Raw genomic sequence first — 16931 nt, forward strand, 5'->3', positions numbered from 1 at the left:
ATTTAATTTTTTTTTATGTATGTTACCGCATAACTGGGAAGGTAGTGTTTCAGGGGACCACGTTAACCGATTTCGATAATTCTATTTTCATCGGAAATGTGGTACCTGATCGGATCTAAACAAAGCGCTTGGTCTGTAGATGTGCAACAAGGTTTTACTTTTTCGAAAAGAGTTGCCACCTGATAAAAAATTGCATTCAAATAATTTAATAATCAATGCCATCAGATCCACACCGTTCGTTCGATTTTAAAAGGTGAGGTGTCAAATCAAAGGACTCTTACTTTAGGTGGGCATTAAGGCTTAACTTTTTCGAAAAGAGTTGCCACCTTTCAAAAAATTAAGTTGAAAATAATACGCGAAGGCATTTTTCATTCCGCTTAAAAGATCTGCACCGTTCGTTCGATTTTCAAAAATGGGGTACCAAATTAAAACTCTTGGACTGCAGATATGCAATAAGGTTTTACTTTTTTGAAAAGAGTGGCCACCTTTTAAAAAATTTAATTCAAATTATCTAAAAAAATCAATTACAAAATGGGTATCAGTGGAAAGGGTTTTGAAAATATTTGTTTCTCAACTTAACTTTAGGAGGGTTTGCCACCTGCATAAAAAATTAAATTCAATTTGAATTAAGAAAATTAATTAGGAGAAATATGTTTCAACATATGGGCGCATAACGAAAGGGGTTTCAGAAGGTGGCCGTTGGAAAATATTTTGAAGAGGGTTACCACCTTCTAGCAATGTCGAATTTAATTAACTTATCCAGAAGTTATACGAAATGTCAAAATAATGATGTGAATCGAAAGAATATTAAGAAGACTTTGGTTTGAACACACAAAATATTATTGAGGTGTTGGAAGAGGGTTGCCACCTGTTAAAATATTAAATTCAAATTATTAAATAAGTTAAATAAATTATTAAAATATGGGTATCAATCAAAGGGGGGTTGAGAAATCTTTATTTCTGAACTATATTTAGCGGAGTTGCCACATGTTTAATTAATATAATTTAATTCATCAGTTGATAAAAATATGTATCGCAATGCTAGACGAAGAGTATTTAAGAATATCTTAGCGCGAAACTACTTTTCAAAGAGGCTGCCACCTGCTTAAAAAGTCGAATTTAACTATATCTATATATATAATACGCGAAAGGACTTTTTGTCCAGGTCATCAGATCTGAACCATTTGTTTGATTTTCAAAAATGAGGAATCAAATTAAAGGGCTCGATATGTAGATGTGTAGTAGGCTTTTACTTTTCCGGAAAGAATGGCCACCTTTTGAAAAATCAAGTTGAGATTATGTGTGAATCGACACCATCATATCCCCATCCTTCGCTCGATTTTCAAAAATGAGGTGTCAAATTAAAAGACTTGGTTGCAGATGTCCAATGAGGTTTTACTTTTTGAAAATAGTTGCCATAGGTATCAGTCAAAATCGTTATTAAAAGCTTTGCTTCTTAACTTAACTGTGAGAGTGTTGCCCCTGTTTAAAAAATCTAATTAAATTTTAAACAGGAAAATTACATAGGTAATTTACAAAATGTTCCCCCACAGGGATCCAGACTAAAGGAGTTTAAAAGCCGAATTTAGTTATATGCAGTATTAAAATATGGGTGTTAAACACAAGAGCGCTAAGAAATCTTCAGTTTAAACATCAAAATTTCGTTTGATGGTTTGAAGAGAGTTACCAGCTGTTGAAAATTTTTAATTTAAATGAATTATTAAGTGAAATAAATTACTAAAAGAGGTGATTTAATCGTTCATGGGTTTGAGAAGGATTTGTATCTGAACTGTTTAGGAGAGTTGCCAGGTGATAAAAAAATTTAATTCAATTGAATTCTTTAGGTAATTGAATTATTTATCAAAGTATCAAACGAAAGAGCTTTAAAAGATTTCAGTTTGAAAGTGCTGCGCAGAAGGTTGCCACCTGTTTGAAAAGCCTTATTTATTTTGCTTTCACACAATGTTAATGAAGACACGATTTCACGCCCTTAGACTTTTTTGTGCCATGCCGTGAAGGACCGATAAAATGCGAACAATCTATTCAGGCCTTTAATGCGTATATCGGGCATTTCTTACGATAGAGCCAGAAACCATCAACAAGGTCTTGAAGAACTCGGTTAACAGGATGCGCTACTGCGAAGACAGTCACATGATGAAATCGGGTTCCATAACTAATGGGGGGTTTATATGTCATCAGATCAGCACCGTCATTCTAAATGTGCATTAAGGTTTTATTTTTTGAGGCTACAACCTTTTTTAGCGGTGCACGGTGGTTTGAATTTTGAGGAAATGGAAAACCGACGTCATTTGAGACCTCTCTTCGTTCAAAAAGGGATGGACGAATTTACTTGAAACATTTGCAATATTTATAAAGGTTTGTGAATGGTGTTGCCATCTGTTTAAAATATTAAACTCAATTTTGGCGTCTTAACGCCATGCGGGTCTACTAGTTATGTTTAACATTGAAACGTAAATTTTCGTATCTAGTATGCTATTCCTATCTTTTACTATCTAACTGATCTCTATATAAATGACTTCATCTGTTTCAAGCTCTTTCGTAGTGATTACAACAAATACACACTTCGTTACTGTTATTACATTTTATAGCTTTTAACTTAGCTTTAAGTACTACGAATTCATAGATAAAGCTCCCCTCAAATCGAAAGCACTCATTCTTCCTGATTATATTGTAACCTAAACTTACCTATTTTTAATAAAATTAGCTGGAGAAATACTCTATAAAAAATTGGCCGCTAATGGGTTAAAATATGGTCATCAATGCGTTAAGTCAAAGTCGTAAATGGGTTAAATTATTCATAATTTGCACAATAATAAAATCAAATTAACTTAACATAAGATATTACAAAAAACTGGGTCACCAATGGGTTAATGCATGATCAGTAATGGGTTAAGACGCCAAAAATTTACTCTAAAAAAGTAGTTCAAGCGAGTCTAATGGAAAGAAAATGATCCCAGAATTTTGACCACCCGCTTATATGGGGCGGCCCCAGTGTGCGATGTTGGTAAACATAACCATCCTGTTTTACTCTGAGTGTTCTTCTGCCCCGCTTTTGCAAGAATTAGGTATAAAGACAATTGGCCGCGAAGTGTTGAGAGACGAACATCTGAGCTGTTTGACACCCAACAATCTGCTTAGGTTTATTCGTAAATCGTGCAGATTTAACAAACATCAAAAGGGACATGAAAACTGTATAATGGATGGCACGTAGTCTGAGTGCTGTTTTAAAACTTCCATCTTCCTCCTCACTACAACTCAATTCAGAAGCAAGCAATTTTGACTTCCTCTTTTGTGAGTTAAAAAAGAAAAAGCGCTGTGTTACAAAATTTATTACTACCACGCCACTCAAAATATTACTTCTCATAAAAGAGCGTTCTGTCTCTTTTGCTTATATAACTTTCATAACTCAGCAATTTTCATCGTTGATAAACTCATTAAAGCAGCAGTGAGTGATACATATTTTTCGCATCACTTTAAAACCCGGAGCGATAAAAATAAAAGTGATGCCATACAAAAACACAAATACAGTATATTTTGCTTTGCTGCCTTTATGCTTAAGTGCGCATTTAAGATACCTACCCCAAAATGTGCATCAGCGGCATTATTTTTAACATTTATAAGGAAACTGGTCCGATAGATGCATTCAACAGCCTTAAAAGTTGTGCAACTATTATCAATTATCAAATAAAGTATTGCTTTGACCTGCACCGGCTCTAACTTACACTAATTTTACAAACTTTAATTTAACTTGCTTATCTCAGAACAACGAAAACGGCTATCATTTTATGTAGTTATATAGATATTTAGATACCATTCTACCTTCCTCATTGAAGTAGTAAAGAAAATTCGCTTAAGTGCTTTTTTCGGTTAGGCGCACAGGTTTTTCGTGCAAAGAAGGATGGGCCGCTAAGCAAACTATAATGCAAACTATTTTACAAATACGCCACATGCAAAATCATGGATGAGCTGAACATGTGAGGAGTTTATGGTGAAGATGATGTAAATAACGCTAGCGATCGGAGTGGTCTTAAAACATGTGACTTCTCGGAGTGAGAGCTCTGTTATTTAAAACTTGCAAGTGTGCTATCACAATATTTTAATAAATATAACACAAGAACATATACCATTTTTATTTTCGCCACTCCCAATTTAGGTTATGAGCTCAGCCGCGATGCAAATTTCCATCGTAACATCTAATCTTCACATTTATTGACGAACTTTGGGAAAATGTTTGAAATACAGCACCAGGGGGTCCACCAAAACTAGAAAAAAAGTTTGGAAACCTCTGCCTTAGGCTCAAAAGTGAGATTATCCCAATTAGGGATAAAAAATTGACTTCTGTCACTGTACAAGGAGTGACATAATTCCAAAATTTAAAATTGGAGTTATGCCACCTGCAGTTATGTTTTGGTGCCTCAGCAATCGAATAGGCTCGGAGCTGGTGACTAGGAGGCCATTCATTCGACCAACCCTATACAGTTTTTTTTTTCTTTTTTATACAAAGTCTAAGAAAAAATGCACCTGAAAAAGACATGTAATTGTCTCCCAAAGTATCTCCCGAAGCTGGCAAACGCAAATAAGAATTTAAATTTTAAAACTAATTAATAAAACTAAAGTTAAATATTTACAAAGTTAACAACAAAATACTTTTTTTCGCAAAATCTATAAAGGACCTGTGCGACAGTTATTATTTTACGCCGTGTACTTTGCTATTCATATTGTGACGAACACTATTAAGGCCGGTTGCTCAAAGCCTGGTTGACACTAATCTCCGGTTAAACATCGTTATCGTCGTTACCGACACCATGTTACATGCATGGAGTCGAAAACGTCGATAACGATGTTAACCGAAGATTAGTGTCATGTCAACCAGGCTTTGAGCAACCGGCTCTTAGTACGCAAAGTCGTAGACAGGTAGATGCAGAGCGATCGGGTATAAAAATCAGAAAAATATTAAATTAGTTATAAGGCTTAAATTAAAAATTGGCAGAGTCTGGAATTCTTTTGTGAAATTTAGTTATTTATTTTTAACATTTATTGTTGCTTTTAAAAAGATATCTAAGATATCTTTGTTTTTTTTTGTACCTAATTAATGAAAACGATCTCAAATATGTGATTATACATATGTATATTTTCTTTTTGGTAACTTGTATCAATAAATTGCACAAAAAATTTAAAAAAAAAATTGTACTCCTTTTTTATGTTTGTGCTGCTTTTTTTCAATCGAATAGAAATGTACTCCTTTCTACATTTTAGAATCTGGTAACCCTACTCTAGGGGCACTTCTGCATCAAAAAGAAAATGTTTGAAAACTCAAATTACAGCATCTTGTCGGAAATAATAACTAAATTGGAAGGAAAAAATCATTCGCTGAACAAGTGCATCTTGTGGAGACTGCTGTTACTACCATTATGGTTTAACTTGGGCAAAAAATCAAGGAAAAATCAGTTATAGAGTGGTGTTGTTCGGAAATTCGTTTATTGAGCTGAACTCAAATTTCTAAACAACGCCACTATGTGACTGCCAAAATGTACAAATCTGTACAAATGTACAAATCGTGTGATCCCTGCTTAATAGCTATAATCCCAGTAACCTAGCGTGCTTCATAGCAATCCAAATCACCAGTGTTGACGTAGAAAGAACGTTCTGCTTATACAAAACGTTTTTGCGGCCCAATAGGGAAAGCTTTAACTTTAAAGATTTTAAAGAACTATTTACCTTATTTGCCAATAAAGCCCTAAACAAAGCAAATTAAAAAAATAAAAATTATGCAAAATAAGTATGTATTTTTAATTTATTGCTAATGAATTTTTTACTTTCATTTTAAGTGCTTAATTTTTTAATACATATTTTACAATTTTAGATATGTTGTACGTTAATATTACCAAGAGTTTCAAACTGGAAAATGAAAAACGCGTGTGCTTCTGCTGATAGTCGCTCGTTTTTTTATTTAGCAAGAAGGAAGGAATTATAACAAATGTCATTTACAATGGTATAGTTGTAAAGGTTGGCAGCAGTGCGTTTAACCCATATGTGCACTGGCAGATATGAAGCCAACATACCGCCACCTTTGAACTACCTGGATAAGTTCAACAAGAAAGAAATTACAATAAAGATTATTAATTTTAAAAAGGGCAATTTTTATCTTAAATGGATATGTATTCGTAAGTAAGGCTCTACAAATTCTCCTCGGAGAACAAATCTCCTTTGGTAGGAAGCAGGCAAAGTTTCACGGTGGGCCGTACGAATTCTCCATCTGGCGTTCGCAGCGTGACCACTCTTACCAGACCATCGTCTCCAGGATGGCATTTTACCACTCTTGCAAGCGTCCACTTTGTCGGCGGGGTAGGCTTGTCAAAGACGGCAACAACATCTCCTTCCTCGATATTGCGGGACGGTCGGAACCACTTGGCGCGGCGTTGCAAGCCTACGAGATATTCATCTCTCCATCGGCGCCAGAAATCCTGTCTCATTGCGGAAATTAATTGCCATCGCTGATGAAGGTTTCCATTGAACCCTTGATCCTCAGGTTCTGGGAGACACTTCAGGGGTTCGCCCACTATAAAGTGCCCCGGTGTGAGTACCTCCAAGTCGCTAACATTTGTTGAGTTGTCGCACAAAGGCCGAGAGTTCACGCAAGCTTCAATTTCAGTCAATAACGTATTGAACTCCTCGTATGACAGGAGAGTATCGCCTAATGTACGTTTCAGATGGTACTTAACACGTTTGATGCCAATCTCCCAGTAGCCACCCATGTGGGGTGCGGCTGGGGGGTTAAAACGCCAATCAATGTTCAGATCGCTAAAAAATGACCGAAATCTGTCATCAGTCATGCACTGTTGTAAACTGTTGCGCAGATGCTTTTCGGCGCCCACAAAATTTGTGCCGTTGTCCGAGAACATGACCTTACAAAAGCCTCTGCGGTTTATAAACCGTTTAAAAGCGTTGAGAAAAGCGGGCGTCGACAGGTCTCCCACGAACTCTAGATGCATGGCCCCAGTGCACATGCAGATGAAAGAACATATATACCCTTTGATGGATTTCGCTCCTCTTCCATGTGTAAATTTGTACACATAAGGGCCAGCGAAATCTACTGCACTGCGGGTAAAACAACGAGCGTATGTAGCCCTAGCTTCGGGTAAATTCCCCATTGATTGTTGAGCTGTATTACGGTTTAATAAGGTACATTTGACACATTTATGGTATATGTTTCGAATTAAACTGCGTGCACCAACAACCCAATAGCGCCGCTGCAGGACAACCTGCATAATCCGAGGACCAGCGTGTAGAGTAAATTTGTGAATATCTGCCACTATTAGCTTTGCCAGTGGAGAGCTCTTGGCCAATATTACAGGATGTTTTACGTCAGACGACACATTGGAGTGCTTCAGCCTGCCTCCAACACGAAGGATACCGCTTTTATCAACAAACGGCTGTAACTGCAAAAGACTGCTACGTCGTGGAAGTGGCTTTTTGGCGCTACAAAGATAAATTTCATTGGAAAAGTAGAACTTTTGAGTGTACCTTATGAGTTTTAGCTCTGCGACTTGGATTTCTTTGCTGGTTAAGGGTCCTGTTTGCTTGCGAGGCATTGTTTGCGCGCAACTGCGCACGTTGTCGATGAAGCGCATCACATAGGCCGTAACTCTTTTCAGCTTCGAGAATGAGGAGCATTTTTCGAGAAGGGTCCATTGCTGCGATGGTTCAGCTACATTTACGGCAGCAGTTTTCTTACGCAACTCAAGCTGAGTGATGTGATCTTGTCGCTTGACCTCATGTCGTACGTAGCTAGATGACGACAACCACGATGGACCGTGCCACCACAACTTATGTGACAGCAAACTCGATGGCGACATACCCCTGGAGGCACAGTAGGCAGGATTGCTTTCGGATCTGACATGCGCCCAGCATTCGGAGGGTAGTATTTCCTGCACTTCCGCCACGCGATTCGCCACGAATGTAGACCATCGGCTAGGGTGACTTTGTAGCCAAGCCAATGTCACAGTTGAATCTGTCCACCCGAACATGCGACTTTCTGGCGAGCACACACAAGCGGTGATCTGCTTAATGAGTTTTGCTCCCAGGTGAGCAGCGCACAGCTCCAGTCGGGGTAAAGTTGTAGTTTTCAGCGGAGCAACCTTCGACCTGGATGCAACTAGATTGACCACGATCTTGCCGTCTAAGTACTTAGTACGTGCATAGGCCACGGCCGCATACGCCTTCTCCGAAGCATCTGCAAATACATGAAATTCGGTGTGCGCATTTGGGCTCATACCCAGCCAACGGTTTAATTTAAGGTTAGACAACAATCGAAGCTCGTCACGATGAAGGTACCAATCTTTCGCTATTTGATCGGAAACCGGTTCGTCCCAATCGACATCAGTGCGCCAAATCTGCTGAAACCAAATTCTCGCCTTTATAGTGCAAGGCGCGATTAGACCGAGCGGATCGAAAGTAGTGCTGGCATCCGACAGGAAACCTCTTTTGGTCAGTATAGTAGGAGGTGTCTTAAGACTTACCGCATACGTCAAGTAATCGTGAGACGTGTTCCACGTTAACCCCAGCGTTTTCACTTCCCCGTTTTCAGCTAACAAATGATTTATCGGCGTTGTGGATGTTGGAATCTTATCCAAAAGCTGCTTGCAATTACTGGCCCATTTCCTCAGCTCAAATCCGCCTTCTAAGAGTAAATGAGATACTTCACTTTGACGCAACACAAGCTCGTCCGCGGTATGAGCTCCTGTAAGGAGGTCGTCCATATAGAAATCCCGTAGAATGATTTCCGCAGAGGACTGAAATTCTGCCATGTTATGCTTAGCAACTTGCTGCAACGCCTTCACAGCCAAGTGACTTGCAGCAGCTGTACCGTAAGTGAGACGAAGTATACGATAGTCTTTCAGTTCTTCGGTTGGCGCATCTCTCCACACGATTCTTTGGAAATCCACATGCTTCTCGTGAACATATACTTGGCGGTACATTTTCGCTATATCGGCGGTCATGGCATAACGATGCATACGGAAACGCAATAGAATGGGAAATAATTCTTGTTGTAATGGTGGGCCAACCATTAATGCATCATTTAACGAAAAACCTGAGGAGGATTTCATCGATGCGTTGAACACAACTCTTAATTTTGTTGTTTCACTTGTCTCTTTTAATACCGCGTGATGAGGCATGTAATAACAGGATGAGGGTCTATCACGGACGCACTCCATGTGACCCAACCGCAACAGCTCATGCATGAACTCCACATAGTGCCGACGTAGGTTTTCGTTTGCAGCTAATCGCTTCTCAAGCCTGTAAAAACTGCGTAATGCGACAGAACGGGTCTCGCCTATAGGCACAGAAGGTTTTAGAGGTAGCTGCACAATGAAACGCCCGTCTGCCGCACGTTGGTGTGTTGAGTCGAAGAGATCTTCACAGAACTTTTCTTCGTTCGTGAGATGTTGCCGATGCGGGACCTGGTCAAGCTCCCAAACTTTGCTTAAAATCTTAACAAGATCTACATCGCAATGTAGGCTCGGGACCTCCGCGTGTGTAGTAGTTGTTGGATTTCTGGTTCGTCCAAAGAGAACCCATCCGAGTGCTGTCCGCTGAGCCAGGGGTGTACCAGGAGGGCCTTTGCGTAGATCAGTAGTCAGAAAATGCTCCATTTCGTCCATACCGATGAGTATGTCGATGGGAGCTGGTGTGGCAAAGTGCGGATCTGCCAGTGTAAGTCCTTTGATGTGCTGCCAATCTGCGACGCTCACGCAGGTCGTAGGTAGATCGCTAGTTATCTTTGGCAAAACTAAGGCGTTGATGACGTAAGACGGCTGTAATTGCGATGACGCGATAGTAAGGAGTACCTCACCCCTTGGCCTACCGCTTGGCGTAGAGCCTATGCCTGTGATCAAGATAGCTGATGATCTTCTTGGAAGACGTAGTTGTTGTACGCAACGCTCTGTGACAAATGAAGCGTGCGACCCACTGTCGAAAAGTATGCGCATAGCGTGCCAGCGGCCGACGTAGTCACGTACATTGGCTACTGCGGTAGCCAGTAATATGGCGTTGTCTGCTTCGGCGTAGTGTGATGTCATATTGCCACCCTGCGACCATACTGTTGCTTGTTGAACATCTCCGTTGGGGGCCTGGTCTTTAGCAGGTGACAAGAATGCGGATGTGCCGCACGGTGGAAACTCTGTTATCGGTAACGGTGCAGCTGGTGCACTATTACAATTGATGTCTGCTCCATTAGACTCCCGCTTCCCTGCAGGAGTAGTGAGCTCAGCTGCCCTTTGTGACGAAGCCAGCGCTGACGTCGGCAGCGCAGCAAGGACGCTGTCGTGGCTTCGGTATAGCGCATTGACAGGACCAAGAGAACTAGTTGCTAGATGAGTATGCTTTTCGCTAGACACCCGGTTGGGTGCAGGTGCAGCGCATGATGCTGTATCAGCTGCCGCTGCTGATGTTTCGCAAGGGCTATTCGTGTTGTTGTAGCTTTCATGGAGTAGCGTGTGGTGCCGGCGACCACACCTCAAACAATTGGACGTGCTCTTGCAATTTGATGCTTTGTGATCCTGACGAAGACAGTTGAAACATGCTTCCCTTTGTTTGATGATTTGTGCTCGAGCAGGCGGGCTTAGCTCCTTGAAGCTGCTGCAGGCGTAGATTCTGTGCTGAGAAGAGCAGTACGTGCATGAATCGGCTCTTGAAGATTGCGTGTGGCGAGGCGAATGTCGATTGGATGAACTTGCCGCATGCAACACGGCTGCATTACTGCCCCTTTTGCTGGTTGGTCCGCCACTACCAGGTGCTAGTACCTCTAGCGATCGGCACCGGCTCTCGAGGAATGTTTGCAAGTCGTTGAATGTAGGCAGCTTATCATTCGTTAATGACAACTCCCACTGTTTCCGGGTTTCATGTGGAAGTTTAGATAACAGATAATATACTACCCAATCATCCCACGCCTCTACTGGCCGTTCAAGCGCCTGCAAAGCCCGTATGTTTTGCAACATTGAATTGAGAACGTGTTTAAGTGTTTGTGCTGTTTCGTTCGTAACTGGCTTTATGTTGAATATTGCGCGAAAGTGACTATCAACGATGATTCGCATCACCTTATACTTTGAGCAAATCAGATCCCAAGCCACATGGTAATTTGCCTCCGAAATTGTTAGGTTAGAGACGACCTGCAGCGCCTCGCCTTGAAGGCAGCTGCGAAGATAGTGCAACTTCTGGTAGCCTGAGAGCGTCGTATTATCGTGCACCAATGCCTTAAACGAATCGTGGAATAGAATCCACCCAGTTGAGTCACCACAAAATTTGGAAAGCTCGATTCTGGGTAGGCGCACTGCCGTAGTCGACGTCTCGATAGCCTGTGTTACTGCCGTGGGTGTACTGGCGATAGGCAACGATGTTTGACTAAGCACTTGCTTGAAGTTACAAAGCGCCTCCACGTACCAGGCTTCTGCCTGCACACGCGCTTGCTCTTCAGCATCAATCGTTTCGACTCCACATGAAACCTCTACCGCATCCTGTGCCTCCGTGAACTTTGCCCATTGCTCTTCTAGAAGCTTCACGTAGCCTTCAATTTTTGAGCTACTGAATCCGTTGGCTTCGTTGATGGAAACAGCCAAGTATCTCTTGATGGTCTTCAACGCTGCATCGCGCAGTTTGACCGTCATGATCACGTGTCCAACGTAACCTCAAATTTGCAGGTTACGATGTAGGTGCTGCAATCGTTGCAACGATTTTTGGGCTTTTTACGTCGTGCAGTCGCGAGACTTTAAGATTAGTTAAATTATAAAAGTGGATTGTTTAAAGATATGCTTCAGTCCCGACTGCGGAATCCGGTTCGTTGGACCAAAATAATGTACGTTAATATTACCAAGAGTTTCAAACTGGAAAATGAAAAACGCGTGTGCTTCTGCTGATAGTCGCTCGTTTTTTTATTTAGCAAGAAGGAAGGAATTAGAACAAATGTCATTTACAATGGTATAGTTGTAAAGGTTGGCAGCAGTGCGTTTAACCCATATGTGCACTGGCAGATATGAAGCCAACATATGTTTTTAATTAATTTTAAGTTTTTCGTGGCACTAAAGATTGCAATATATCCTTGTGTTAATTATAAACTTGTAATACAATATGAAAAGTAAATAACAAAAATTAAAAAAGCAAAAAAAATGCGAGAAATCCTTTCGCATAGTTTGTTTGTTTTTAGTGCATATTTTGGAGTTTTAAGTGCATATTTTTGATTTTTTAGTGCATACAAATCCGGGCCCTACTTATGACATTTGAAAAACTAGTTTTGATGTGCTTTTTTATAAAAATCAAATAATTTTTCTTTATTGTATCGCGATCAAATAGGGGCGTGAAGGAAATGAAAATTCTATGAAAAACTTGCGTTTTTCTTAATTAAAAGACCAATACTAAGCTTTTCTCCGGACGATTTTCAAACTTTTTTCTTTGTTAGAGAGTAAAACTCGTATCATTCAAACAGAGAAGAAAATTTTTAATTCGATCAAAAAACAACAAAGTTATAACTTCTGGAAATTGTAATTTGAAGAATACCAAAGTTGTATTATATTTGTTAGAAAAGAAGTAATAAGCGAAGTGATGGAGAAAAACTATAAGTACAGTCGTGTCCTATGGGCTATAACAAAACATAATTTCTATATGAGAACCAGTGTTGCCGCGACAACAAAAGATAGATCAAATGTATCACTATTTTTTTTTTTAAAGTATCAAAGTATCAAGTTACAAAAAACTTACAACTTGACTTGGTTTCATACCTTTACTTTTTATTATTGTCAATAACCAAAAAATCATGTAATGCACATTCATACTTATACGTATGTAAATGAAGAAAAATATCTTAGATATAGTGAGAAAACTTGAATACAACTATATCGTCGCTCGAATAAAGAACCAGTGTAAATGCCACATACACTATTATTCGATAATTGCACCATTGGATAGACAATCCTTTAATCCATTAGAAAAATCTTTAGTTTGCTTAAATATCTCTTTGGCTCACTAATATATTCCCGAAAAACGAAATTGTATTTGTATGGTTTGTAATGGTTTATAAAAACATCCAGTTCGTTTTTCTCAAAACTATACTTTTCATGTTACACTATTTCATTATTCTAGCGACGATATATAGGCTGACTTCTAAAACGTATCAATACAATGTTTGGAAACTGTTATACTGCAGTATTCAAACTGTTTGTATATGCAGATTTGTGACACATTGCAACCATATACATTGCATATTTTAAATATTCAATATAGCAGTGCACAATTTTTCTGAATTTTTCATTTCTAAAACACCAATGCTAACCAATAACAAACGAAGCATCAACTTTGTTTCTGATGCGCTGATTGCTCTAGCGATGCGTTTCGATAACTTTTCGCATGCGTTTTGGAACAGTATACATTCTCAATATTTTGTAGTTCGACGTTATGGAACCTTATACTTTGTACGTATGCAAAGCAATTGACTTTTTGGAGGTCAGCCATACTTAAAACTATTAACTGTCGATCATTTACGTTGATTATAAAATTGTGTGATACTTCCACGTTAAACTATGTAGTTGGAAATATTGTCAAAAAGATGAACCAATGATACAAAAAAGAAGGTAGTTTCAATAAACAACTTTTTGATTAAAAAGCAGATTTTTGACAATTGCTCAATTGTGAAAAATTCGAAGCGGCGTTACCCAATTGTAAGTTTTTTGATGTGGGAGATTTTATATAATAAATTTGGGATTATAAATAAAATAGTTGTGTTAATATTTACCTTTTAAAAATAATTAATATCTTATCTTAAAAACGTTTAAATTTTACATTAAATTCAATAACAACTTGCCAAATCATTATTTTAATATTAATACAATTTCAGTGAACATATTTTAAATTTTTTTTAGTGTCCTCATGATTATTTCACAATGTAGTTTTCTATATCGGATACGATTATTCTGATATAATTCAGACACTGAAATCATACATTTCGATGTGTTATTTAATACATATTGTCTTTGTCCATTTAACAACAAATGGAATTCACCTTGGGACTCATGGGTGGTGAAATTTTTCCAGCAACACATATTGTTTTCACAAGAAATTTTGACACACCCAAAAGTGAAGTATAAAATAAATAGATAAACACCAATTTTCAATCAAACTGTTTTGTGTAGTTCAGGGGCGTCTTTTGGTAAATGTTCTGGAGGCTGTTTAAATATATCCTATCTTATTATATATTTCTTAGCTTTACTACATTCTGAGAAGTTGAGAGAATGAAGTCTAATGTTCTCTTTTGGTCAACTACGACGTTTGATTTCATTTTTTGCAATCATTAGTTCATTTCCCTTGAGGAGCCGCAATGCCCATACCGGCTATACCGATTTTTTTTTTTAATTTCGGACACAAATTTTCCAAGAATGTTTATAGGCTAAAACAAAACCGATATCTAAAGGGGGTGTGGAACCTCCCATACAAATCGAATTTTTCATAGTACATATCTCTGGAAGTATTTATGGTAGAGTCCTCGAACTTGGTATGGATATACGTATGTATATGAAGTCAATCTCAAGCTCATGGAAAAATATGGGTTTATTGGAAAATGCAGCGTGCCACCGTAGAACTTGAAATAGAGGTAAATGAAATCAATCCCAAACCTATGAAAAATGGGGGTATATGAAAACGATCTCGTAGCCATTGTAAAGAGCTAGCGGTATAAGCCATATAAACTAAAATTATGGTGTCGCATAGATACCTCTGGAAGCATTTACCTAGAATACTGAGATGAGGTATTTTTCCAATGGAAATATGTACAGAAAAACGGGTACGATACCTTCCGGAAAATTACATGATCACAGGGTGTATCCCTGGAACCATTTTAAGCTAAACCTTGAGAGATTACATTCTTGCCAAGACCAACAGGCATAAGCTGAAATTGCGTCGCCAGTTTTACGATCGGCTTGTGTAAGGTTAACCACTTACCTCCCCTTGTTTTCGCCGCTACTGAATTCTATAAACTGTCAGCTTTCACACAATTTAAAATGTACACGTGTATTTAAAAATGTCACGAAAATTGTGTTGCTAGCTTCATGTTGCAAGATTTTTCACAGCGTGAACAGAATACTACTTTGCCGAGGAAATGTTGTGGAATTTCAGAGAAACAAATTTTACGTGCAATTTAACAGCTTTTTCACGTGAAATAGGAATAAAATACTATGCTTAAGAACAAAGATTTTTAAATCGAGAAAAAATTAATAAGAAAATTTGAAGGATTTTAGATATTGGGTATGGTAGCACGAAATGTCACAATCTGCTTAATTGTCAGGTTGTTAATATGGCGACGAAAAAGTGACAATGGAACTACCTTGTTTTTTGTATCATGGATGAACCTACCTTCAGTATCGACTTTATTTTGACCATGAATACGCCCCGTTTTATTTTCAACAGTTTGTAATGAAAGTCCTTTTCTCTTTTGTATTGGATCAATTTTACAAGTGGAGCTGCAGAGCTACATATCGAGGGCTTATATTCAATACCCTCTATCTGCAAAAACTCAATTTTTCAGGAGAGCAAAAAAACTGTTTTGGCAGCTGTTTTTAAAAGTGTTAATAATTTTAAGTACACACGCATGTCTTAAATATTCACGCAATATACTAAAACTAGTTTTTTACTTTTAATTCATTTAATTTTAGTTTAAAGATCAGATAGAGGTTATTGCAATTCGAATTATAACTATTTATATAGAAAAATTTGCTGATAGAGGGTTTTGCAGAATAATGAAAATGTCAGTTCTTTAGACGTAAATACTATGTTAAACTAAGATTTTAATGCAGAAATCATAGGTGTGAAAATTCGTTCCCTTCTATTCCGATGTGCCCAGGTAACCACATAATTTTAAATGTGTTTTTGTGTCAAAAGAGTATTTCACGTGATTTCGAAATTATATGAGAATCATTAGCACTGTTAAAAGAGGCTTCGCTGGCTGGTTTACTGTCCGTTCAGATGAGGAAATTTCCTTCGTTTATAGAGGCGAAACGTACAGCTGATTCGGCTGTAAATGCCGAGCAGTACGGGGGAAAAGCACTGAAGACAATTGTAACACCCAGCCCTTTTGTTACCACCATATCTGGAACCGTCTGTGAAAATAAGCTCCCAGGTAATTTATGAGTATCAAACTGGGCAAATGCCCTTGCGGTAGAGTTTTTACTTTAGTAAGCATCGGATGATGTCGAAATCTTTGATGTAGCTTAATATACGAAATAAAGGTGATTGCTTGCTACATCAGTTTTTTTGTTGAAAGCAGGATTCGACGTGAGAGATAGCTTTTATTGGCGAGGTGGGAAATGCACGGATGCTTTTTCTCCTCTGCTACATAGTAAGGTGTTTCTAGCAATTTAAGATGTTTTTTTGCGCAGTGTCCATAAATTACGAGCCCAAAGTCAACTTTTACATAATGACAGTTCTGCTTAAAAGTAGGTTTATTGTAAAAAATCATTCCAAATATTTTCAATGTATCAGTATAGGGGAGGGGTTTTAGACAAGGAGAGCGTTGGATGTATGTATTTATTTGTATTTTCTGCATATGTGAAAAAATTACCTTTTCAGCTTAAATCTGAGCTTCTGAAGATTTGATCGTTTAGTATGTTAGAAGTCAAGTCCTTAGTCTTAGAAAAAATTAAAATATCATTAGCGTATTTAGTTTGGCAATAGGAATAATAATAGCAGTTTCCCACTCTTGATGATATAACCCTTGAAATAAAATGTAGTTATGGAGTTTAATGACTCTATGTTTGATGGGATACGGATGATTTTTTAGAACGGGGTACGGGATTTTGTCTGCACCAGGGCTTTTGCCTGTCATCGAAGAGATGGTTGGTCAAACTCTTAAATAGATATGAGTAAGAGAGAAT

General features: G+C 38.4%; 1 protein-coding gene across 1 annotated transcript; it reads right to left on the reverse strand.

The window, feature by feature from the left end:
* Nucleotides 1–6605: 6605 nt before the first annotated feature.
* Nucleotides 6606–11684, reverse strand: LOC108367153 (uncharacterized; the record flags this gene model as incomplete). The annotated part of the gene is made up of 2 exons (XM_017621738.1): nucleotides 7546–11684; nucleotides 6606–6939 (listed from the first exon to the last, which is right to left on the reverse strand). Coding segments are annotated over exons 1-2 (4473 nt in total), but the record flags the coding sequence as incomplete, so codon positions are not given.
* Nucleotides 11685–16931: the final 5247 nt, after the last annotated feature.

The sequence above is a fragment of the Rhagoletis zephyria genome, unplaced genomic scaffold, assembly GCF_001687245.7.
Source record: "Rhagoletis zephyria isolate East Lansing unplaced genomic scaffold, Rhagoletis_zephyria_1.1 Rzeph_scaffold_02566, whole genome shotgun sequence".
NCBI lineage: Eukaryota > Metazoa > Arthropoda > Insecta > Diptera > Tephritidae > Rhagoletis > Rhagoletis zephyria.